The 27,305-nt window shown below is 36.5% G+C and overlaps 1 protein-coding gene across 1 annotated transcript; it reads left to right on the top strand.

The window, feature by feature from the left end:
• Window positions 1-241: 241 nt before the first annotated feature.
• MS4A13 (membrane spanning 4-domains A13) lies at window positions 242-25,675 on the top strand. Its single transcript, XM_032283280.1, has 6 exons — window positions 242-618; window positions 2,613-2,753; window positions 8,409-8,465; window positions 15,533-15,652; window positions 19,602-19,697; window positions 25,486-25,675. Exons 1-6 carry the CDS (start codon window positions 568-570, stop codon window positions 25,543-25,545), a joined length of 525 nt encoding a protein of 174 aa, XP_032139171.1. The 5' UTR covers window positions 242-567; the 3' UTR covers window positions 25,546-25,675.
• The last annotated feature ends 1,630 nt before the right edge of the window (window positions 25,676-27,305 follow it).

The raw sequence follows: 27,305 nt of genomic DNA, 5'->3' as shown, positions 1-27,305 counted from the left end.
TTTCATATGGAAAGAACTGGGTACCAGATATGTGTCAGAAAAAAAAAAAATCACAAGCTCACATACTTGGTGAATTTAAGTTCAAGAACTTGGTTTTGAAAATGCAAATATGGCACTATGAATTGCACTGAATTGATTATGAACTGCAAATGAATTGTTGAAAGTTTTACTGAAAATTCTCTAATAGTATTCCCTAGATATTCTTTATACTTTTTCATCTCTGTTACTGTTTGCTCTGTAAACAGTAGGCACTATTTACTACTCAGAGATCATATCTGTAAAATGCCGATATGTTTTAGTCATAGAGAGAGGCTTTTCAGTTATAGAGGCTGTTATTCAGAACAGGTGGATGAAAGTTGATGCCTCTAATATTAAGGCATAGAAAGAATAATGCTATTGCTTCTGAATTTGGGGAGGTGGTGGCCGAACAACAAGGGAAGAATCAAACTTACATATTTTCTTCTAAGAAAATCGTGTGTATGTGCTTTGTATTGTTTTGTAGAAGTTTGCTAATAAAGATATCACCAAAGGCTAGAGAGAAAATCATCTAGAGGAAATGCTGGCAGTATGGCCTGTGTTTATTCAAAAATCTCTACAGCAGATTCTCTCGTTTTAGGGGTAAGATTACATTTTGACTGACTAAATTGAAGATCATTAACGATTTCTTTTTTTAAAAGGATATCTTGGATCTGAAGGACAGACTCGTTTAAATCAAAAGGGTAAAAGTTTATGTTTTTGAAATGTTGATTGTCTTCTACAAATTTTGAGTGATCTCATGTTCCTTCATAAACAAGTATGTGCTGAGATATAAGCATACAGACTAAACTAGCACACACAGGATAGCAGAGTAATCAAAGTAAGGTTTAAAAGGAAAGAAGAGAGTACTGTACTTACATCTATATAGTAGGATGACTATAAAGTTGTCTCAATTTATAAACATGTGAGGTTACAGTTTAGCTTTCTTAATAAACACCCACGAATTACGTGGATCACACTTTTTCACATCCAAAGGGGAAAAAACTTTTCCACTGATGTCAACTTTTCCTCTGAATTTGAATGTTGTGTAGATCAATTATCTAAGTCTTCTCAACTCTTCAGCAGAGGTTCTTAACCTCTTTGGGGTCACAGACCATTTTGGCATAGAATGAAAGCTCTGAATCTTCTTCCCAGGATTATGTACATGTCACAATCCTTCTCATTTTTTTTATTGGGAGCAGGGGGTAGGGGAGTCTGACCTCCTGATATTCAAATTGGTTCTAGATTAAGAATCATTTTTAAATAAGAAAACCTATCTTTTCCTTCTTCACACACTGGCAATTCTTTATAAATTTTGGCTAATTAGATACGTCATAGTTTTATGTAAAACAATAGCCAATCATATAAAAAGAGATAGTATTTTTCAAGCCCACTTACTTTTTTTTAGCAGTTGGGAAAGTTACATGGAATCACTATTCTTGATACCAGTATGCTTACATAAGACATTTGCCTGATGCCTTCTCTATTCTGGGCACCATATGAGAGGCTGGTGATAAAACAGTAAGAGAAACAAACTCCAGGCCCTGTAGGATTTTGCAGTCTAGTGGGGGATATTTCTCTAGTCAAATCCAAAGAACTTCTGGAAATATTACCATTCTTGCAAATTGAATGCAAGGGGAAACCTTAAATTCTAAACCTATAAAAATGCATGATTGTTACCAAAAAAGAGGCCTTTCCTTTCAAAAAAAATAAACTTCTCTAAAATATGTTTTAAAAATTAGCCAATTGCACATGCATGTTTCATAGATTGCCTGCTTTGCAAAGAGCTGGAACTCTTAAAACATTAAATAGCTTCCTGTTAAAATTTATATGAAAATAAAATTTATGTATCCTCTGTCATTTTTAAAGAGTAATCAAAAATATGATTAAATATATGAAATATGAGTTCACATATAAATTCAGAAATCAATTTACTGGGATTATCATTATATTCTTACAAATTAGAGTTGAGTAATAATTCTCCCCTATTTGTACTCCTTCCCCTGTCCAAGGTGAAAACCAAGTTCAAGCAAGTCCATTTTGGATATTCTCTGTATTACTGTGTTGGATTATGCCTCAATCCAGCGTATTTGTAAAAAAATTCATACCAAGTGCTCCTTGAATGAAAAGATAAATCAAGCCTTTATAAGATTTAAAAAGTTACTCATCTTTAATTAATTACTAGTGTACAAGAAAATGTTGGATTTATGGCTTCCTGCATCCCAGTAGATTAGTAACCATATTTTCTCTGAAGCACCCCCAGTATTCTTCTCTTGCGCCATTATTTGATAGGTAGGGAGAATAGACAGTGATCCAATCAAACTGTTAACTTACAAGAGAATTGGCCAGAGCCACTATTATTGAACAGCCTGTTGCTTTCGGTATGACTGATTCCTATTTGGTAAATCTCAGTCCTTCCTGATTTGGTCCTTCTTTCTGGGATAACCAATCCAGGAAATACATCGTTAAGTATATTGGTGCATTGCTGTTTTACTTTTGTATTTTCAAAGGTGCTAAATGCTTCTTATAGTTAACACTTATTGGAATTGTGTTTTAAATTACATTATTTTGGTACTAATAGCATTCTCTTTTCACAGGCTATCCAGATTATGATTGGTGTCTTTCATGTTTTCATGTGGTACTTCCTATTGGTTTTGTATATGGGACAAATTAAAGGAGTCTTTGGAACATATGAACCTATAACTTACAAAACAGGATGTACTTTATGGGGAACTTTCGTGAGTAGAATACCTATACATTATTTTAATCATACAATAAATAATATTCATGCCAATAGTAGAAGATAGGGAATAGTTTATAAACAAGGTTTTCAGGAGAATTATGTAACTAAATCCCATGTTGATAATTTATTCAAAGTCAGATTCCTTTTTTCAGCAAATATATATTGAGCACCTTTAATTTACAAAGTGCTGTTTCAAGAGATATGGATACAGGAGTACATAATGACAACCATAAGGTAGTTTGTCTCTAGATATGTGAAAGACAAAGAATCTTAACTACAATATCCATTAGAATGATTAACTTGCATGTTTACAATCTTCACTTTAGTCTCCTCATCCAGTGAGTCAATACTCATTTTCTAAATTTTTCTTACTGACACTCTCCTGTGGTTTCTAGATAGTCATTAGGTAGAAGGAAAACCTGGAGAGCATAGCACCCTGGAAGCCAAGTGAAGATTTTGTTAGAAGAAGTGAGGAAGGATCAACTGTATTATATTTTGTTGTTTTGTCAAATAAAATGAGGACTACAAATTGACCATTGGATTTAGCAATATGGAGGTCAGTAGTAAATTTTACAAGTAGTTTTGGTGGAATTGTGAGGCAAGAGCCTGGTAGGAATTGATTTAAGAAAATAATAGGAAAAGCGGAATTACAGACAGCAAATAGACAACTTCCTTAAGGACTTTACTGTAATGTGGCATACAGGAATGTGGTGATAGCTGGGGAAATTTGGCTTAAGAGAGGATTTGCTTACTATTTTTTTGTGAGGTGAAAGAAACAGCATCATCCTTTGTTGAGAGGACTGAACCAAAAGAAAGAAAATTGATGCTATGAGTAAATAGGGGTGGGTATTGGAAACAAGTGTTTGTGTAGGCAAGACATGATGAATTTTGGTGCACAAATAGCTAGGAGCATAGAAAGTTCATCCAGGGCAGTGGTTCTCAGCTAGAGGTGATTTTGCCCCTGAGAACATTTTATAATGTCTGGAGATATTTTGGATTTTCACAGCTGGAGGTGCACATCAGGTGGGCAGGGGCAAAAGATGCTGCTAAATAGCCTGCGACCCTCAGACAGTCCCTCACAACAAAGAATTATCCAGCCTAATTATAAATGGTTTCAAGGTATGAAAACAGGAGGGAAAGGCAGAGAAAGAGAAAGGACAGTTTTCTTTGATAGGATATTGGAAGCTTGTGGAAGTTTTTTGTTTGTTTGTTTGTTTTCCAGTAGCTTCAAATATCTCAGTGACTTAGGAAGCAAGATCATGAACTGAGATTGAGGATGGGCAAGTGGATCAGTTGTTTGAGGAAAAAAGAGAGAATGTGAAATAATCATCAAGGAAAAGTGAGAGAGTGCATGGATTGTGGAGAGATAGTTTTATTTTCATACGGTGTTAAGGACACACTTGAGGTTTAGGAACGGGATATGGGTTGTATGCCTTTCTGAGGCCGTGGTCAGCTGCATGAGTGCAGGCGTGCAGTAGGAGGAAAACAATCAGGATTTTTGTTTAGCAACTATAATAAAACAGGAAAGGTGCAAAGCCGTTGCAAGTGGGTATAAGGGAGTGTTTGTAATGGTTGGCCATGAAATTTAAGTTAGTGATGGAAAGAAGAATTTAACAGAGAGTTGAAGTTCTCAGATTATAGATCCAGGTAGGGTCAAAGGGTTGTTTGAATTTTAATACTAGAGGACATGAGCTAGAAAGATAGCAGGTGGTGACAGGGTGGAATACTTGAAATTAAGATGTGAAAGGTACAACAAGGACAAGAGAATGTCCTTATGGGAGTAAGTGACTAAGATAGTTTGGAGTCAGGGATTGGAGGAGAGAACAAGAACCACAAGCCCAAGATACTAAAAAGATGATATGGTTTGGCTCTGCATCCCCAACCAAATCTCATCTTTTAGCTCCCATAATTCCCATGTGTTATGGGAGAGACCCAGTGGAAGATAATTGAAATCATGGTGGGGGCAAGTCATTCCTGTGCTGTTCTTGTGATAGTGAATAAGTTTCACAAGATATGGTGGTTTTAAAAAATGGGAATTTTTCTGTCCCTGGCCCCTCTCAAATTTCATGTCTTCACATTTCAAAACTGTTCATGCCTTCCCACCATTCAACTTCTATTGGGACTTGTTGGGAAGTTCCACAAATCTTCCCAACAGTTCTCCAAAGTCTTAACTCAACATTAACTCAAAAGTCCACAGTCCAAAGTCTCATCTGAGACAAGGCAAGTTCCCCTCCACCTATGATCCTATAAAATCAAAGACAAGTTAGTTACTTCTTTGATACAATGGGGATACAGGCTTGGATAAATACAGCTGTTCCAAATGGGAGAAATTGGTTGAAACAAAGGCTACAGGCTCCATGAAAATCCAAAATCCAGTGGGGCAGTCAAATCTTAAATTTCAAAAATGATCTCCTTTGATTCCATGTCTCACATCCAGGCCATGCTGATCAAAGAAGTAGGCTCCCATGGCTTTGGGCAGCTCTGCCACTGTGGCTTTGCATGGTGTAGCCCTGCTTCTGGCTTTCACAGGCTGGTGTTGTCTGTGGCTTTTCCAAGCACAGAATGCAAGCTGTCAGAGGATCTACCATTCTGGGGTCTGGAGGTTGGTGGCCCTCTTCTCACAGCTCCACTAGGCGGTACCCCAGTAGGCAGTCAGTGTGGTGTCTCCAACTCCACATTTCACTTCTGCACTGCCCTAGCAGAGGTTCTCCATGAGGGCCCCACTCTTGCAGCAAATTACTGCCTGGGCATCCAGGCACCTCCATACATCCTTTGATATCTAGGCAGAGGTTCCAAACCTCAATTCTTGACTTCTGTGTACCCATAGGCTCAATACCACATGGAAGCTGCCAAGGCTTGGGGCTTGCATTCTCTGAATCCCTGACCCAAGCTCTACATTGACTCATTTCAGCCACAGCTGAAGCACCTGGGATGCAGGGCACCAAGTCCCTAGGCTGCACACAGCACAGGGGCCCTGGGCCTAGCCCACGAAACCACTTTTTCCTCCTAGGACTTGGGACCTGTGATGGGAGGAGCTGCTGTGAAGACCTCTGACATGCCCTGGAGACATTTTCCCCATTGTCTTAAGAACTGACATTGGGCTCCTCATTTCTTATGCAAGTTTCTGCAGCCAGCTTAAATTTCTTCTCAGAAAATGGGTTTTTCTTTTCTATGACATTGTCAGGCTGCATTTTTTTTTAACTTTTATGCTTTGCTTCCCTTATAAAACTGACTGACTTTAACTGCACCCAAGTCACCTCTCAAATGCTTTGCTGCTTAGAAATTTCTTCTGCCAGATACCCTAAATCGTCTCTCTCAAGTTCAAAGTCCACAAATCTCTAGGGCAAAATGTCACCAGTCTCTTTACTGAAGCATAACAAGAGTCACATTTGCTCTAGTTCTCAACAAGTTCCTCATCTCCATCTGAGACCACTTCAGCCTTGATTTTGTTGTTCATATCATTATCAGCATTTTGGCTAAAGCCATTCAAAAGTCTCTAGGGAGTTCCAAACGTTGGCACATTTTCTTGCCTTCTTCTGATTTGTCCAAACTGTTCCAATGTCTGCCTGTTACCCAGTTCCAAAGTCACTTCCACATTTTCTGGTATCTTTTTCAGCAGCAATCCACTCCTGGTACCAATTTAGTGTATTAGTCCATTTTTATGCTGCTGATAAAGACATGCCTGAGACTGGTCAATTTACAATAGAGGTTTATTGTACTTACAGTTTCTTATGACTGGGAAGGCCTCACAACTGTGGCAGAAAGCAAGGAGGAGCAAGTCATATTTTATGTGGATGACAGCAGGCAAAGAGAGAGGACTTGTACAGGGAAACTCCAATTTTTAAAACCCTCAGATCTCATAAGACTTATTCACTATCACAAGAACACCATGGGAAAGACCCACACCCATGATTCAATTATCTTTCACTGAGTCCCACCCACAACACACAGGAATTATGGGAGAGCTACAAGATGAGATTTGGGTGGGGACATGGAGCCAAACCATGTCAAAAGACTGTGTGGGGGGCAGGAGAGGGGGGTGTGTAAATCACCAAAGATTAAGTCATGTTGAAGAGAGAGTCAAAATTTCACCTCATCCCAAAAGACGAATGGCTGAGGGGTCAATAGATTACTTCAACCATGAGGGATAGTGAGTGATAGAACCTGACATGTGGCTCAAAGGTGGAGGAGAAAGAATGGTTGGATAGCAGTAATGAGCAAGGAAACCACTCAAGACATACTTGGAACAGATGTGGGCTTAATAGGAATGAGGGCTGTAGGATACAAAATGGCTGCCCCTTGAGACAACAAGTGATCACTAGAAGAAACAGTGATCTCTAGGAGGTTTCCCACTTTTATACACATACCAGCTTATAAGTGTCAACTGATTGCCTTGGGAAAAAAAATAGTAGAAAAATATTGAATTTTCACACAAAATCCAAATGATACATGGTTCATAAAGAATGCATGGCTCATAAATAACACACTGGTTTACAGGTGATAAATGATAAATCACTCACTGGCTCACAAAGGTCAAAGCACTGCCTTGGGAAAAAATCAGAGAAAAATTGTGGATTTTCAGACAAAATCTAAATAAATGATGCATTTTCCTTAGTGTTTAACCATTTGCATTATAAAAATAGTATATTTAACCCCTAGGATAACTTATCTAAAATTTGAATTAAATATAATTTAAAACTAAACTTCTCACTTAAGCCTAAACTTTGAAAGGCATTTTTTAAAGCACATGGTGATCTATAGATAAACTCATTAGAGAGCACTCTGGTTCAAAATTCACAAGATATTTTCACTTTATATTCTAAGCTAGCTCTTACTTTCACTGTGTACCTCCTTAAAAATCTCAACTTTTGTTGTGGAATGAAGTGCTGAACATATAGATTTAAAATTATCCATGGGCAGTTTGTAAGGTTCAGGTTTGGGCTTCCAATGTATAGTGTATAGTGTGACAAAAATAGCCTTTGACTTGGATCTTTAGTGTCTTATCACTAAAACAAATAAGACAAGGAATATTTTGAGAAAATTGTGCAACCCATCTTCAAACAATATGGCATAGTTTTATACTTCATGGAAGTAGATAGACTTCCTAACATGAAAATACCTCTGTTTTAAAAAACAAAGGCAAAGGCATGAATTTCTGTCATTACCTTAATAATGACTACAATCTCATAAAAGAGACTGCAGGTTTTGTACCATCACGATGTGGAATAGACTCTTGAACCACTTTTTCCATATTTGGATATGTACATAGTAATCATAATTAGTGGCATCATCTCATTAGAAAAGATAGCATTAAAAGCAATAATCAAATGAGATATATATGATGTAGCTCATACACATAAAAGCAAACTTGGTTCCCAGTTCAGGACTACATAGGCTGTCTTTGGCATATTACCACAATGTGAATCTGCACACTGTACCCTAGATGTTTCTGTTATGAGTGACCCTACTGTTACCTTTCACTGTAATACTGCATGATGTAAATTTGTCCTGACCTGTCTACTAAAACTTCTTTATATTTTGCTACTATTAGCATTCTTAAAATAATTGCCTTAGAAGAGAGTTGTTAAAAATACATTCTAAATTGGCAAGCATTATCAATGAGTATTTATGAATATGTTTTTATATCCAGTTTATCATTGCAGGAGCCTTCATAATAAGAGTAACAAAGCATCCAACTCGATCTGGAGTAAGTTAAAATGTTTGAGGTATCTCTAGAAATCACTTGTCACAAAGCTAAATATTAATTTAAATGAAAATATAATATCTAAACAATGAAGGAATCTACCCTATCTGTAAAATAAATGAAGGAATTAAGGGTGAATCTAGAAGAACATAATTTAATGTAGACAAATATACTGTATTAGTTAAAATCATGATGACTTTATATACAGGTTTCTAAACGAATATATAGTTTTTGTTTTGTTTGATATTAAACCTTTTAACATTGTATAAACTTTATAATTAGGAAACTTTTAATAGGACCTAATGACTTTAGATATAGACATTTTACTATTGTAAATCTTCGTTTTCTGAACTATCCTGTTTGGGAAAAGGATTGTATCTTGTAACAAAGTAGGGAATTGTCCAAATTAAAGACTCATGCATGGTTTAAGTAGATCGATATTGGGAAGGTGGACACTTTAGAATCTTAGAGCTAAAACATACGTTAGAAAGTAGCCTTCTCTCATAATTTTACAGATAAAAAACTGATGTCTAAAGATATTGATAGATTTCCTTAGATAATGAAAACCCAGGATTAAAATTTTATCAGCTAAATCCTATTTCTACAGGCAGTCACTTTTTATCTTCTTTTTTTCCTACAGTGCAACCACTTTTGTTCAAATCATATCTTATATGCTTTCTTCCAAATGGCTCACAATATTGAAAAATACAATTTTTTAAATTATACTTTAAGTTCTGGGGTACACGTGAAGAATATGCAGGTTCGTTATATAGGAATATACGTGTCATGGTGGTTTGCTGCATCCATCACCCCATCATCTACATTAGGAATTTCTCCTAATAATATCCCTCTGCTATCCCCCCAGCCCCTGCTATCTCTCCCTTAGCCCCCCACTCCCCAACAGGCCCCAATGTGTGATGTTCCCCTCCCTGTGCCCATGTGTTCTCATTGTTCAACACCCACTTATGAGTGAGAACATGCAGTGTTTGGCTTTCTATTCTTATGTCAGTTTGCTGAGAATGATGGTTTCCAGCTTTATCCATGTCCCCGCAAAGGACATGGACTCATCCTTTTTTATGGCTGCATAGTATTCCATGGTGTATATGTGCCACATTTTCTTTATCTAGTCTATTATTGGTGGGCATTTGGGTTGGTTCCAAGTCTTTGCAACTGTGAACAGTGCCACGATAAACATATGTGTACATGTGTCTTTATAATAGAATGATTTGTATCCTTTGGATGTATGCCCAGTAATGGGATTGCTGGGTCAAATTGAATTTCTATTTCTAGATCCTTGAGGAATCGCCACACTGTCGTCCACAATGGCTGAACTAATTTTCTGAAGTAATTTCCCACCAACATTGTAAAAGTGTTCCAATTTCTCCACATCCTCTCCAGCATCTCGTCTCCTAATTTTTAATGATCGTCATTCTAACTGGCATGAGATGATATCTCCATGTGGTTCTGATTTGCATTTCTCTAATGACCAGTGATGATGAGTTTTCACGTTTGTTGACTGCATAAATGCCCTTTTTTGAAAAGTGTCTGTTCATATTCTTTTCCCACTTTTTGATGGAGTTGTTTTTTTTCTTGTAAATTAAGTACTTTGTAGATTCTGGATATTAGCCCTTTGTCAGATGGGTAGATTGCAATAAACTTTTCCTATTCTGTTGGTTGCTGGTTCACTCTAATGATAGTTTTTTGTTTTTGTTTTTTGCTGTGCAAAGGCTCTTTAGGTTAATTAGATCCCATTTGTCAATTTTGGCTTTTGTTGCCATTGCTTTTAGTGTTTTAGTCACGAAGTCTTTGCCCATGCCTATGTCCTGAATGGTTTTGCCTAGGTTTTCTTCTAGGGTTTTTATGTGTTAGGTCTCATGTTTAAATCTTTAATCCATCTGGAGTTAATTTTTGTATAAGGTGTAAGGAAAGGATCCAGTTTCAGCTTTCGGCATATGGCTAGGCAGTTTTCCCAACACCATTTATTAAATAGGGAATACATTCCCCATTGCTTGTTTTTGTCAGGTTTGTCAAAGATCAGATTGGTTGCAGATGTGTGGCATTATTTCTGAGGCTTAGTTCTGTTCCATTGGTCTATACCTGTGTTTTGGTACCAGTACCACGCTATTTTGATTACTGTAGCCTTATAGTGTAGTTTGAATTCAGGTAGTGTGATGTTTTCAGCTTTATTATTATTATTTTGCTTATGATTGTCCTGGCTATGCAGGCTCTTTTTTAGTTCCATATGAAGTTTAAGGTGTTTTTTTTCTTCCAATTCTGTGAAGAAAGCCAATGGTAGCTTGATGGGGATAGCATTGAATCTATAAATTTCTTTGGGCAGTATAGCCATTTTTCATGATACTAATTCTTCATAACCATGAGCATGGAGTGTTTTTCCATCTGTTTGTGTCCTCTCTTATTTCCTTGAGCAGCAGTTTGTAGTTTTCCTTGAAGAGGCCCTTCACATCCCTTATTAGTTGTATTCCAAGGTATTCTATTCTCTTTGTAGCAATTGTGAATGGGAGTTCACTCATGATTTGGCTTTCTGTTTGTCTGTTATTGGTGTAAAGGAATGCTTGTGATTTTTGCATATTGATTTTGTATCCTGAGACTATGCTGAAGTTGCTTATCAGCTTAAGGAGATTTTGGGCTGAGATGATGAGGTCTTCTAAATATACAATCATGTCATCTGCAAATAGAGACAATTTGATTTCCTCTTTTTCTAATTGAATACCCTTTATTTCTTTCTCTTGCCTGATTGCCCCAGCCAAAACTTCCAATACTATGTTGAATAGGAGTGGTGAGAGAGACCATCATTTTCCTGTGCTAGTTTTCAAAGGGAATGCTTCCAGTTTTTGCCCATTCAGTATGATGTTGGCTGTGGTTTTGTCATAAATAGCCCTTATTATTTTAATATATGTTCCATCGATATCTAGTTTATGAGAGTTTTTAATATAAAGGGCTGTTGAATTTTGTCAAAGTCTTTTTCTGCATCTATTGAGATAATCATGTGGTTTTTGTCTTTGGTTCTGTTTATGTGATGGATTATGTTTATAGATGTGTGCATGTTGAACCAGACTTGCATCCCAGGGATGAAGCTGTCTTGATCATGATGGATATGCTTTTTGATGTTCTATTGGATTTGGTTTGCCAGTATTTTATTGAGGATTTTTGTATCAAAGTTCACCATGGATATTGGCCTCAAAATTTCTTTTTTTAGTTATATCTCTGTCAGGTATTGGTATTAAGATGATGTTGGTCTCATAAAATGAGTTTGGCAGGAGTCCCTCTTTTTGTATTGTTTGGAATAGTTTCAGAAGGAATGGTGCCAGCTCCTCTTTGTACCTCTGGTAGAATTCAGCTATGAGCCCATCTGGTCCTGGACTTTTTTTGGTTGGTAGGCTATTAATTGCTGCCTCAATTTCAGACCTTGTTATTGGTCCATTCAGGGATTTTACTTATTCCTGGTTTAGCCCAGGGAGAATGTAAGTGTCCAGGAATTTATCCATTTCTTCTAGATTTACTGGTTTATTTGCATAGAGGTGTTTGTAGTAATCTCTGATGATAGTTTGTATTTCTGTTGGATTGGTAGTGATATCCCCTTTATCATTTTTTATTGCATCTAGTTGATGCTTCTCTCTTTTCTTCTTTATTATTCTGGCTAGTGGTCTATTTTGTTGATCTTTTCAAAAAACCAGCTCCTGAATTCACTGATTTTTTGAAAGCTTTTTTCTGTCTCTATTTCCTTCAGTTATCCTCTGTTCTTAGTTATTTGTCGTCTTCTGCTAGCTTTTGAATTTGTTTGATCTTGCTACTCCAGTTCTTTTAATCATGACATTAGGATGTCAATTTTAGATCTTTCCTGCTTTCTCTTGTGGCATTTAGTGCTATAAATTTCCCTTTAAACACTGCTTTAAATGTGTCCCAGAGATTCTGGTATGTTGTGTCTTCATTCTCATTGGTCTTGTAGAACATATTTATTTCTGCCTCCATTTATTTATTTATCCAGGAGTCATTCAGGAACAGGTTGTTCAGTTTACCTGTAGTTCTGCAGTTTTGAGTGAGTTCTTAATCCTGAGTTCTAATTTGATAGCACTGTGGTCTGAGAAACTGTTTGTTATCATCTCCATTCTTTTGCATTTGCTGAGGAGTGTTTTACTTCCAATTGTGTGGTCAATTTTAGAATAACTGTGATGTGATGCTGATAAGAACGTATATTCTGTGGATCTAGGGTGTCTGCAGATGTCTATTAGGTCCGCTTATTCCAGATCTGAGTTCAAGTCCTGGATATCCTTGTTAATTTTCTGTTTCGTTTATCTGTCTGATATGGACAGTAGGATGTTAAAGTCTCTCACTGTTATTGTGTGGGAGTCTAAGCCCCTTTGTAGGTCATTAAGAACTTGCTTTCTGTATCTGAGTGCTCCTATCTTGAGTGCATATATATTTAGGATAGTTAGCTCTTGTTGTTGCATGGATCCCTTTACCACTATGTAATGCTCTTGTCTCTTCTGATCTTTGTTGGTTTAAAGTCTGCTTTATCAGAGACTTGGATTGCAACCCCTGCTTTTTTTTTCTTTTTTCTTTTTTCTTTTTTTTTTTTTTTTTTGGCTCTCCATTTTCTTGGTAAATCTTCCCCCGTCCCTTTATTTTGAGTCCATGTGTGTCTTTGCATGTGAGATGGGTTTCCTGAATACAGCACACCAATTGGTCTTGATTCTTTATCCAATTTGCCAGTCTGTGTGTTTTGATTGGGGCTTTTAGCCCATTTACATTTAAGGTTAATATTGTGATATTTGAATTTGATCCTGCCATTTTGATACTAGCTTGTTGTTTTGCCTGTTAGTTGATGTAGTTTCTTCAGTGTTGATGGTCTTTACAATTTGGTATGTTTTCGGAGTGGCTGGTGCTGGTTCTTCTTTTTCATGTTTAGTGCTTCTTTCAGGAGCTTTTGTATGGCAGGCCTAGTGGTGACAAAATCTCTCAGCAGTTGCTTTTTCATAAAGGATTTTATTTCTCCTTCACTTATGAAGCTTAGTTTGGCTGGATATGAAATTCTGGGTTGAAAATTCTTTTCTTTAAGAATATCTAGGCCGGGCGCGGTGGCTCATGCCTGTAATCCCAGCACTTTGGGAGGCCGAGGCGGGTAGATCATGAGGTCAAGAGATCGAGACCATCCTGGTCAACATGGTGAAACCCCGTCTCTACTAAAACTACAAAAAATTAGCTGGGCATGGTGGCGCGTGCCTGTAATCCCAGCTACTCAGAAGGCTGAGGCAGGGGAATTGCCTGAGCCTAGGAGGCGGAGGTTGCGGTGAGCCGAGGTATTTGCACTCCAGCCTGGGTAACAAGAGTGAAACTCTGTCTCAAAAAAAAAAAAAAAAAGAATATCTAATATTGGCCCCCACTCTTTTCTGGCTTAGGGTTCTGCCGAGAGATCCACTGTGAGTCTGGGCTTCCCTTTGTGGGTAACGTGACCTTTCTCCCTGGCTGCCCTTAGTATTTTTTTCTTCATTTCAACCCTGGTGAATCTGATGATTATGTGTCTTAGGGTTGGTCTTCTTGAGAAATATCTTTGTGTTTTCTCTGTGTTTCCTGAATTTGAATGTTGGCCTGCCTTGCTAGGTTGGGGAAGTTCTTCTCAATAATATATTGAAGAGTGTTTTCCAACTTAGTTTCATTCTCCCTGTTACTTTCAGATACACCGATCAAACATAGATTTGGTCTTTTCACATAATCCCATATTTCTTGGAGGCTTTCTTCATTTCTTTTCACTCTCTTTAATCTTGCCTTCTGGCTTTATTTCACTGAGTTGATCTTCAATTTCTGATATCCCTTCTTTCACTTAATTGATTCGGCTTTTGAAACTTGTGTATGCTTCACGAAGTTCTCATGCTCTGTTTTTAAGTTCCACCAAGTCGTTTATGTTCTTCTCTATGCTGGTTATTCTAGTTAGCATTTTTTCAAACCTTTTTTCAAGGTTCTTAGCTTCCTTGCATTGGGTTAGAACATGCTCCTTTAGCTCGGAGAAGTTTGCTTCTGAAGCCTGCTTCTGTCAATTCATCAAACTCATTCTCTATCTAGTCCTGTTCCCTTGCTGGTGAGGAGTTGTGATTCCTTGGAAGAAAAGATGCATTTTAGTTTTTGGAGTTTTCGGCCTTTTTGTGCTGGTTTCTTCCCATCTTCATGGATTTATCTACCTTTGGTCTTTGAAGTTGGTGACCTTTGGATGAGGTCTCTGAGAGAATGTCCTTTCTGTTGATGTTGAAACTATTTCTTTCTGTTTGTTAGTTTTCCTTCTAAGATTCAGGCCCCTCTGCTGCAGGCCTGCTGAAGTTTGCTGGAGGCCCACTCCAGACCATGCTTGCCTGGGAATCACAGGTGCCGGCTTCAGAACAGCAAACATTGCTGACTGTTCCTTTCTCTGGCAGCTTTATTCTAGAAGGGTACCTGCTAGATGCCAGCCAAAGCTCTCCTGTATGAGATGTCTGTCAGCTCCTGCTGGAAGGTGTCTCCCAGTCAGGATACATGAGGTTCAGGGAGCCATTTGAGGAGGCAGTCTGTCCCTTATCAGAGCTCAAGTGCTATGCTGGGAGATCCATTGCCCCGTACAGAGCTGCTGGGCAGAGATGTTTAAGTCTGCTGAAGCTGAACCCACAAATGCCCCTTTTCCCAGGTGTTCTGTCCCAGGAAGGTGGGGCCTTTATTTATAAATTCCTGATGGGCTGCTGCTTTTTTCAGAGATGCCCTGCCCAGCAAGAAGGGAGTCTAGTGACACTGTCTGCCTGCAGTGGCCTTGCTGAGCTGCCGTGGGCTCCACTGAAAAGTATAATATTTTTAGCCTAAATGGAAGATTGATGAATAATGAACTGATGATGTTAATGTTTCCTCTAGATTAACTGGCCTTTATATAAATTAGAAAAATATTTTCTTAATACTTGCTACTTCTAAGACTTAATACTTCTAAGACTTCAGAAACTAGATCAAAGTTCTAACTAGATGACTTTTTTCAGCAATGCAAACTATTACACCAAAATATTTATTCTGAATATATTTACCCTCTGTCTCCTTTTCAGATTATATGTACTTTAATCATAAACGTCTTCTGCATAATGACTACAATCATTGCCATAATTCTAACAATAATTGAGTTGTCTCATTTTAAGTCTGTGTCATATAGGAATTATGGACAAGCGGTAAGTGACCAGTTCTATGGGAACACATTAATTTTTAAATTATTCTTTTTAACGATTTTGAAATCTTAGGAGGTAACATGAGCCTTTTATTCATCCTTATGAAATTCTTTGATTTACTAATGAGCTCTTGATTGAAAATTTTAAATCAAAAAATTCTAGGCTGTGGGTTTTAGTAAATATTAAAAGAACGTTTGAATTCTTGACTTGCTGAATTAACGTAAATAAAAATGTGAAGCCTTCAATGGTAAGTGCCTGTGTATTAGGCACAGAGTCATTTAATGATTCTCTTAATACAAGAAAAGTATAATCCTGGACCATAAAACCATTTTGCAAATAAACAAAAAAACTCTGCTACTGACACATACAGTTCTAATTGTAGACACCTAGTAATTTCTGGCTTAACCTAGAGCTTTTCATATATAGCATATCTTTGCATCTTATGTGAATTTTGCTTTAAGTCCAAAAATGCTAAATGTAAATAAGCCTAGCTTGTTTCCATTTAGTTATCCAGTAAATGTGAAGACTTTTCCTATTAACACAATAGATTTATTTTAATTATATTGGTTTTAAATTCAGAATCATAGAATATAGCACTGCAAAAGACCTTAGCAAAGCTAGTTTAAAAAAACAATCTCACATTTAAAATGAGGACAGATTGGAGTGAAACACCTTGTTTGACCAACAGAACAAAACAAATAGCAATTTCAGTAATGAGTAGAAAAGTCACTGCAGGTGGAGGATAAACTTCCTCCTCCTCCTCTACACACTTCCTCTCCATACTGTGACATGTTATTAAGGGGACCATCAGAGGAAAGAATCCAAACCTGGAGAACAAAACCCTGGAGGACAGTGAGAAATAATAGAAAAATGCAATAATACTCCAAAATATATTATGTGTAATGAGTGATTATTTTAACAAACATAGATTTTTCCTGTAAATTATAAGAAAATTGTCCAGTTGCCCTGGACATTCAATTTAGAAATCTTTAGTTCTAATTTTGGGGGTAGAGAATAGGGAAGGAGGACTTAAGTTATTAAGTGCATAATTGTTTCAAGTTATATATCACCAATCATCTTATTCATGAACTTTCAATCATGAGTTTAATATGGCATAATTGCCAAGGATTGCCTTTTGCAGTCAGTGTTACAAATAACTGTAGTCTATATTTACCTGAATAATGATCAGTTTTACAATCTCTCAAAATCACAAGTTTCAGCACAAGTTTGCTGTATTAGTTACACAAAATGAACTTGTATATTAGAATTATATCTCTAAGCCACCAACTATTTCTAGTGGCATTATAGAATTATATACTTACACTTGCTAAGAGAGCCAACATTTTACAGGACTTTTGCATGCCAATTTTTCTAACATGAACAAGGGTCTTGTTTATGTTACAAACTTACCAAGTTACCTGTGTTCCCAGGCAGGGTCAGAAAAGTGCATGCATCTGAAATATGTTCCTCATATAGCAAAATGGTTACTAGTATAAACTCCAGAATCAGAGTGCACTTATTTAAATACTGACCTCAGTACTCCCTGTGTGTAAACCCTTGGAAATTTTTTTTAACTTCCCTGTTTCCAAGTTTTATTTTATGTAAAATGAAGAAAATGCCTATTAGTTAAGTGCTCTGTTCTTTCTTCCAAACTCCCAGTCTGTTGTTTTAAAGGCTAGTTTGACTTTTCTATTTGGCTATGCTTCTATCACTATCGTATCAAACTCAACATATATAAAATGGAAATTATTTACCTCCTCAAAAGTACTATACTGCAAGGCTTCCTTGTTTCAATCTCCCACACACAAAACCTTGACATAATACCTCATCTTTCTACTATCTTTATAATTATCAAATATTGTTTATTCTTTAAGTATTTATTAATTAGGGTTATCTTGGCTTTAATTAACAGGAAATTCCACCCAAGTTAAGACAAAAAGGGTCACTTACTGACTTAAGCTTGGTCCAGAAGCTAGCTTACAGTTTACATCATCTGCCAGGGTGCCAGGGACTCATTCTCTCTCTCTCTCCCCCTCTCTCTCTCTCTCTCTCCCTCTCTGTGTGTGTGTGTGTGCACGCACGTGCACGCGTTCGTGTCTCCTCAGTTGTTTTCATATTTGAGCTGTTCTGGCTGACCTTTTGCCACTTTCAGTCAGGGAGAGAGTTTTAAAATAGCACTCTCATATAAATTAAGGAATTCGGGGCCGAGCTCATTGGCTCTCGCCTGTAATCCCAGCACTTTGGGAGGCTAAGGCAGGTAAATCACTTAAGGTCAGGAGTCCAAGGCCAGCCTGGCCAACGTGGTGAAACACCATCTTCACTAAATATACAAAAGTTAGCCAGGCATGGTGGCAGACACCTGTAATCCCAGCTACTTGGGAGGCTGAGGCATGAGAATTGTTTGAACACAGGAGGCAGAGGTTGTAGTGAGCCAAGATTGTGCCACTGTACTCTAGCCTGAGTGATAGAGTGAGACTTGTTCTCAAAAAAAATTTAAATTAAAAAATAAAAAAATAATAATGAATAAGGGCAAAATGACTCTTCACAGTCTTGTCATCTAAGAGGCCAGAAGTACTTTCTAGCTAAAATGTTATGATTGTTATGGTTGTGCATTTCTGCCAACAAAATTAAATCAAAATTATTTACCTTGGTATTTCATACCTTCTACATCTTTTCCTTATCATCCTGTTTATATCATATATAAATGAACACTATGTTTCAGTTAAAACATGTTTTACCATTTTCTCAAAACATTATATTGCCTACATTCAGTTTTGTTCTCACATTAAAAACCATAGGTTATTCTGATATATATTTTAGCTTTATTATTGGTTCTATTTTATGTCTCAATTTTTAAATTATTTTGTGACACTTTTAATTTATGCTATTAAACTTCTTCTGAAACAAGATAGGTTAGAAAGAAGCAAATAAAAATTTAAAGTTGCCTAGAATGTTGCTTACTCCCTTCGTTTTTCTCAGTCCTACTCTTATTTCAAATGTCTTACCATTTTATGAAGCCTTCTCAGAGACTAACAGCTTAGAGTGAAACTCCTGTTCTCTATAATAATTGAGCAAGTTTTTATCCATTTTATATGGTACCTTATATTATCTTTCTGTCTCTTCTACTTCATTATAAACTCTGAGAAATCAGGAAGTTTTTATGTGTCATTGCATTCCTATCATCTAATTCTTACCACCAGATAGTTTCTTGAATATAAAAGATATTAAATAAATACAATAAAGAAAGAGGAGGAAGAGTTAGAGAAGAAATTGAAGGGGATGTCATTATTTCTAGATCTGGGTATCATTCTTGTCTTTCCACAGCCAGCACAAAACCCACATTTTCAGGATAAGCACTGATATTATTCACATAACTAACCAATCGGATTTGCAGTTGAAAATATTTGTTTTATTTATCCCAGCAACCACAGTCATCTCTGCTTCCAAGTTAAATGTTCTTTGAACTCGTTTTCAATTTACTAATCATTTTAAATGATATTAGAGCAATATCTATGTGAGAGTTCTATTACCACATATGTAAATTTGAGAAGGGTTGTCATTAATAATAGCTGTTTTAAGAGAAAAGGATTGCTTGATAAATCTGTTGGTGGCCACCTTATCATTAGAGGCAGGAGAGTCAAATCTTAGTAACTGAAGAGCTTAGTGAGCTGTGCCAACGACTCTGTAAAAGCTGTCAGAAGTGAGACAAGAATGCTAAACAATGGAGATCAAGTACAGAAGCCACAGATGCTGAATTGAGGAACTGAAAGCTAGAGAAAGTATAGCAGAGGGCAGAGGAGTAGAAATGCCTAAGGAAATCAAATGGTGAAGGGTTTATCTGTTCTTATTTTCCTTCCTGTTTTTGTCTCTCATACCAGTAACTCCTTCCATGATCATGATTGCACTCACTAAAGATAATAACATAAGATTTCTCCCTGTTTTTTGGTTATAGAAACTTGGGAGGGAAGTATCACGTATTTTACTGTTCTTCTACCCTTTGGAATTTTCTATTGCACTTGCATACTCAATATGTAGCTGTTGCAATTTGGTAAGTATTTACCCACTCTCTGGCAAATCAAAAGATGTTGATTTCTGGTAAGCACACTCTATGAGGAAATGAAATGTATTGATACAAAATGTTTAGAACTAGTAAAAATTGAATGTGTGGTATTTCCTTTATTTTTTATTTTTGTTTTATAAATAGAAAACATAAAATTATACAAGTAATACATAAAACTAAATTTAAAAGTAAAAAGCATATAGAGTAAAAAGTGATTGTTTCCTTAATATAATCCACATCATAGCCACACATCCAATTCTATACAAAAAAAGACCAATACACACACATTTTCTTTTTTACTAATTGTATGTATTATATTCACATTGTTTTGTCACATGTATTTTTACAATAATTAGAAATATCTTTCCATTACAAAACATATCTAAATAATGCCTTTTATTACCTTCATTGTTTTTCTTAGCATTAAACATTCCCTAACTACTGCATATGTAGCTTTGTTTCCAATTTTTTCTAGTGTATAAACAATGATGCAGTGAACATATGAATATAAATATTTTTGCATACAGGACCACTGTTTCTTTAGGTGGTTGATTCCTAGAAATGTAATTCCCATATCAAGTTTAACAACATCCCCAAATACTATAACAACTCACAAAAGTTTATGAGAATGATTATTTTCTCACAAGCTTAAAAGACTATATATCTTACCTTCATTCACTCATTCTTGAATATTTATGGAAAGCATGCTATTTGCTAGGCATTGTAATAGGCACTAAGGATGCAATGATTAACAAAACAATGTTCTTTCCATTAAGGAACTTGCATTCCATTGTGGGAGAAAGGCAATCAACAAACACATAAAAATATAAAATAATGTCAAGAGGTAAAAAAATATTATGGAGTACAATAAAGCAAAGTACGGAGATAAGGCAAGATTATTTTACTTAGAATGGTCAGGGAAGACTCCTGCAATCAACAACAAATTGAAATACAGAAACAACTATAAGACTATATGGTAAAAGTATTTTTAAAGAGAGGGAATGAGTTGCATTTCCAGAATGGCTGATTGAAGACATGGCAACTCTCCCTAAAAATGAAATTATAAAACTAAACAATATTATCAATAAACAACCTTCTAAAGATTAAGGAAGTTGGCCAAGCATACAAGAAATTGACAAGTGTTTATTTATGAAAATCTACTGGGCCTCAGAACAGTGGATGTCTGTTGCATGTTTGGGACTTTCCTGTTCTTCCGACCTGTAATGGTTAGGCTTTGTGCCCCCACCCAAATCTCATCTTGAACTGAAATCCCCAGTGTTGAAGGAGGATCCTGGTGGGAGAAATTGAATCATGTGGGCAGTCTTCCCCATGATATTCTCATGGTAGTGAATGAGTTCTCATGAGATCTGATGGTTTTATAAGTGCTTAACAAGTTCCTCATTCACTCTTCTTTCTCCTGCTGCCATGTGAAAAAAGTCCTTGCTTCTCCATTGCCTCCTGTCATGATTGTAAGTTTCCTGAGTCCTCCCCAGCCATGTGGAACTGTGAGTCAGTTAAACTACTTTCCTTAAAAATTACCCAATCTTAGGAAGTTCGTTGTAGCAGTGTGAAATGGACTAATACACCACCACCCTCAGATTCTGTTACACAGAAGTTTACATTGGTGGGTCAGACTGTGAGCCGCAGCAGCCTCACTGCTTGAGATAACTAGTTTTATCTGGAGCAGAGCTCAGAAAGTTCTATGACCAAGAGGGTTATTAAAACAACAGTAATCCCTGTGGCAAACAAGCAGATAAGGCCAATGTCACTACTAGCCCGACTAAGATCACAATACTTTGGGGCAAAAAATGTACTGCAACCAACTAGAAACTTAAGAGAGAAATTCGGAGAACAGGACAGTCACAGTGGACCTTGATAACGTCCTACTTTTCCCCTGTGGTCTGGAAGAATATAAATATGTGCAAAGCTATACACATACTAAGGAGACTGAAGAAGGTCCTAGCGAGCACTTGGTTGAACAAGAGGCCTTGCAAAAATAAAGTAAAAGCTGGGCAGCCTAAACTTTGAATATACTGCTCAAGCTACACTGATTCATTGAGAAAGGGTGGAAGTCTTACTGGCCTAATGTATCTAATACTTTCCTAGAGTTTTTATAACAAAGCACCACAGATTGTGTGGCTTAAACAACAAATTTATTTTTCTCACAATTTTAGAGGCTTGAAGTTCAAGATTAAGCTGTTGGCAGGGTTAGTTTATTCTGAGGCCTTTATCCTTGGCTTTCACTTGGCTGTCTTCTCCCCGTGTCTTCACATGGTCTTCTCTCTTTATGTGTCTGTGTCCTAGCCTCTTCTAAGCACACCAATCATATTCTATTGGAGCTCATTCTAATTACCTCATTATAACTTCAATGATACTTAAAAGACCCTATCTCTAAATACAGTCACATTCTAAGTTACTGAGAGTTAGGATTTCTAGTATTCCAAGATACTGGTGGTTAGCAATAACCACCACTCCTGGAAAATGAGGCAATCAAAATCCAAAATTGCTACCATATATTTTCTAAAATATCCAGTTTTCAACAACAAAAAATATGCAAATAATAGGAAATAGTTACCCTTACAGTTCAAAACAACACTTAATAGATATAGTGTCTTGGAGCAAGGGAAGGACAAATGTTAAACTTAACAAAGAAAGACTTCAAAAATAAGTAAAGTAAATATGTTTGAAGAATTATAGGATGACAACAATGATTCATCAAATAAAACCCAATAAAAGAGAGACTTTTTTTTTTTAAAGTGGAAATTCTAGAGTTTAAAAATACAAGAACTGAAATGAAAAATCCACGAGAGGAACTCAAGAGCAGATATGACCTGACAAAAGACAAAATAAAGAGACATAAAGATAGCAAAAAAGATACTACCCAGTCCGAAGAACAGGAAAAAACAAAAAAGAAGAAAACTGAACAGAGCCTCCAAATCCTTTCAGATACCATTCAAATGTATAATGAGAGTCCTATAAAAATGGGAAGAATTGTAAAAATTAAAGAAATAATGGCCCTAAATTCCCCTAATTTCATGGAAAATATTCAATATATCCAAAAAGCTCAATGATATGCAAGTAAAATAAACACAAAGATCCAATCCTAGACATCTCCATGTCAAACTGATAAAAAAAATCTTGAAAGCAGCAGAAAAAAAAAATGACACTTCATACATTAGGGAACCACAGTAATATTAACAGCTGGGTTCTCATCCAAAACAATGCAGGCTAGAAGGTAGTGGAGTCGGATATTAAAGTGCAGGGGGTAAAAACAGTAAGGCAGGAATTCTTTATCCTTTAAAACTAACCCTCAAAAATAAAGGTGAAATAGGGACATTCACAGATGGATAATGTGTTGCTAGCAGAAATTTCTTATGAGAAACACTAAAGGAAGTTCTTTAGACTGAAAGGAAGTGACATTAGATGAAACTTAAATGCACATGAATAAATAAAAAAGTACCAGTAAAAGCAATTATGTAGATGGTTATGAAAATCAGTGTAAATACGTCTTTTGTGTTTTCTTTACTGATTTAAAAGACAGTTGCATTAATTGCACTGGGCTCACCCAAGTTATCCAAGATGATCACCTTAATTTAAGGTCGTGTTATTAGTAACATTAATCCATCTATCACAACTACTCAGCTCCACCTTTTAGCTTGAAAGTATTCATAGACAATACATAAATGAATGGATATGGCTTGTTCCCGCAAAACTTTATTTAGAAAATAGGCAGTGGGCTAGATTTTGTCCATGTATCATACTAACCCTTCTTCAATACACAGCTTCTCCTTTTTTCTTTTAAATTTTAACAGATAAGATTATAAAAGCAATAATTATAACACCACGTTAGTAGTTATATGATATGTATAGATAGAATATATGACAATAATAGCACAAAGAAAAGGAAAGAGAATTTGTTATATGGGAATAAAGTTGCTGTATTTTATTGGAATTGAATCAGCATTCATTTGAAGTAGATTGTGATAAATTAAGGTGCTTATTTAGTGATTAAGAAAGCTAAAAAATATTATACCTTAAAAATCGACAAGGGAGTTAACATAAATACAGTATATTTAATTTAAAAGAAAAAGAAAGAACACAAAGGCAGTCTTGGTGGCTAACACCAGTATTCCCAGCATTTTGGGAGGCCACGTCAGGAGGACCATTTGAGCCCAGGAATTCAAGACCAGCCTGGGCAACATGATGAGACTTTGTCTCTACAAAAAAAATAAAAATAAAAACATTAGCCAGGCATAGTGGCACATGCCTGTGATCCCAGCTACTTGGGAGGCTGAGGCGGGAGAAGAACCCAGGAGGTCAAGGCTGCAATAAAAGCCATGTTCATGCCACTGCACCCCAGCCTAGGTGACAGAGCAAAACCCAATCAAAAAAAAGAAAGAAGAAAGAAAGACAAAGAAAAGAAAAGGAAAATAAAACACATGAGACCTGTATAAAACAAATAACAAAATGTCAGACATAAATCTATTCCTTGTAATAATAACATTAAAATAAATTAAAATGACAATGAGATATTTTAAAGTAGCTACTAGGATGACTGAATTTCAAAATATTGATAATGCCAACTAATACCAAAGATTATGGATAAAATAAATATCTCTCATACTCCTAGTTGAAATATAAGTTACTGCAACAACTTTTAAAACCTTTTGGGCATTACCTACTAAATATTAAGATGTGTATACCCTATGATCAGTAATTTAAGTCCTTGGTATATAACCTACAGAAATGTTTGAGCATATGCATTAAGATAAACTTAAGTTGAGGTGTACTACTCTAGCTAAATTTGACATGGTAATTAGAAGGAACTATACTTGCACTTAACAACACAGATGGATCTTATGAATAAAATGTAGAGTATAAAAACTCAAAAGAATTCACACTTTTAAAAATTCCATTCATATGCAGTTTGAAACCAGGCAAAACTAAAGCTAAACTATAGTGTTTGGGGATGCAAGCTTAGTTGATGAAACTAGGGAAAAAAATGACAGGATTGATGACCTTATCTAAAAGTCAAAATGACCATTACCTTGAAGGGAAGGAATAGGTAGTAGTTGAGAAATGCCATGAGAGGATAGGGTGCAGGCATCTATTAAGATTTATGCTCAAGAAGACTGTGGATATTTTTATTATAAAACTCTGGAGTTATACAAAAAGTTACAAGTAGGTTGAAGGCTGGGCATGGTGGCTCACATCCGTAATCCCAACACTTTGGGGATCACTTGAGGCCAGGAGTTCAAGACCAGGTTGGCCAACACGGTGAAACTCCATCTCCACTAAAAATACAAAAAAATTATCAAGGCATGGTAGCACAGGCCTGTAATCCCAACTACTCGGGTGGCTGAGGCATGAGAATTGCTTGAGCCTGAACCTGAGTCTGAGAGGCAGTTGCAGTGAGCTGAGATCATGCCACTGTACTCCAGTGTCTTGGAAAAAAGGAAAGGAAAGGAAAGGGAAAGGGAAAGGAGGGAGAGGGAAAGGGGAAGGGAGGAAAGGAAAGGGGAAAGGAAAGGAAAGAAAAGGAAAGGAAAGGAAAGGAAAGAGGGAGGGAGGGAGGGAGGGGAGGGGAGGGAGGGGAGGAGAAAGGAAAGGAAAGGAAAAAGGGGAGGAAAGAATAAAGGTATAGGACGGAAATTGGATACTTTAAGATTTTACTCTATAAATATCAATATTGCCTGTATTTTTTAAGAAAAATATCTGTTACTTGTATAAAATTAAGAAACATCATATGATTTGTAAGAGGTTAATTTTTTTCCAGTTTCAAAGACATGAAGATGATGCTACATCTCTTCCTCAGGAAGCTGAGAGCACTTTTTGAAAAATCTAGAAATGTAAGAATTTTGCTGTTGCTGATGCCTGATGTGGGTCCTAATGATATCTCTGTATACCAAAGCAGTTATGAAGCCTATAGACTTTGTGCAAAATAAAATACAAATAAGGTGAATTTTTCTCCTCAGTATTCAAGAAATTTCTCTGCTCATGTTTTTCTAGGCTGCAAGGGGAAAGCTTTTCCCTATTTAAATATGAGATTATTATAGGATGAATTTGTTATCTAGGTATTCTGAATAGCTGTCAGCTCCCCATAATAGAGCTTTTGTAAGAGACTGTAAAAAAGATTCATTATTATCTCTAGAGTGCAGGCTATAAAGACTTGGGCCATGATGCTATATAATTTACCGGAAAACTTCAAATACTTGATGTCCATACAAGTAAAAAGCACATTTTACAATCCGGTTCTTCTACATTAACTAGCTTCTACTTTAACAAAGTATGAATCAAAACGCCTCTAATTCATATTTTCTTCATTGTGCTTTGACTTCTTTTCTCCTTAAAGTTACTTTCTGCCCTGAACTTATTTGCTGTCTTTCCTATCTTTCTTTCCCCTGGCTTCTTTCTTATCATTGTTTGGATCATCTGTTCAACTGCTTCTCAAAGCAAACAGACTGCCTTTCCAAATCAGGAGAATTTTCTAGAAATCTGTTCTGAATTCAATTCACTCTCTCTTCTAATATAGAACACTACCTCAGAAAGATGTTGCACTGTTTGTTACCTAACAGTGTAAAGTAAAGTTACTTGAGTCTAAGAATATCAGTGCTTAGCTCATTTTTTTCAGAGTTTCTACTGTATACCAATGAATAGTATATTAAACTCTGGAGTATCAACAATTAATAAGGTACCTGATGGCTAGGAGACTTTATTTTAAGGGAGGAAACAAACAGCTAGCAAGTTAAGACTCTGTATGACACATAAATTAACAGAGTATAAAAAACTAGAAATAAGCCGGGCGCAGTGGCTCATGCCTGTAATCTTGGTACTTTGGGAGGCAGAGGTAGGCAGATCACAAGGTCAGGAGTTTGAGACCAGCCTGAACAACATGGTGAAACCTCGGAAATTAGCTGGACATAGTGGCATCCACCTGTAATCCCAGCTACTCAGGAGGCTGAGGCAGGAAAATTGCTTGAACCTGGGAGTCAGAGGTTGCGGTGAGCCGAAATCATGCAATTGCACTCCAGCCTGAGCAACAGAGTGAGAGTCTGTCCTCAAAAAAAAAAAAAAAAAAAAAAGTAGAAATAAGACAGAAGAAATAATAATCCTTGAGATGTGAAATAAGAGGAATAAAGCTGTAGGAAAGACCCCTGAGCAGAGAATTAGTAGTTTACCAAGCAGAAAGTTAGGAAGACATTTTGAATAGAAGAGTTTAGCTTATTAGAAATGTGGGAGAGATCATAGCTAAAATAAATATATTAAAACATAATGACATGGTGAAACTCCATCTCTACTAAAAATACAAAAATACAGCTGGGCACGGTCCGGGTATGGTAGTGGATGCCTGTAATCTTGAGAGGCTGAGGTGGGAGAATCACTTGAATCCTAGCTTTGAGACAGAGGTTGCAGTGAGCCGAGATGGCACCATTGCACTCTAGCCTGGGCAACGAGAGTGAAACTCTGTCTCCAAAAAAAAAAAAGGGGGGGCAGAATTGAGTAAAATGATAAATTCTATTAGGATAAGTTGACTTTGAGATAACTATAGAACATCAAAGTAGAGATGTCAATTAAGCAGTTTGGAAATACATATAT

This window comes from Sapajus apella, unplaced genomic scaffold (genome assembly GCF_009761245.1).
Source record: "Sapajus apella isolate SASKATOON/1434 unplaced genomic scaffold, GSC_monkey_1.0 scaffold14, whole genome shotgun sequence".
NCBI classification, from domain to species: domain Eukaryota; kingdom Metazoa; phylum Chordata; class Mammalia; order Primates; family Cebidae; genus Sapajus; species Sapajus apella.
Note: the sequence above shows the minus strand (reverse complement) of the source record. Positions and strands in the feature narration are given on the sequence as shown.

Bases quoted from the DNA above. Each gene is read 5' to 3' on its own strand.
- MS4A13 (XM_032283280.1), top strand. From the start codon at position 568: ATGGCCTGTGTTTATTCAAAAATCTCTACAGCAGATTCTCTCGTTTTA. The intron at 2,754-8,408 runs GTGAGTAGAATA...TTTTATATCCAG, and splicing joins GTACTTTATGGGGAACTTTC to TTTATCATTGCAGGAGCCTT. The intron at 15,653-19,601 runs GTAAGTGACCAG...TTTTGGTTATAG, and splicing joins ATAGGAATTATGGACAAGCG to AAACTTGGGAGGGAAGTATC.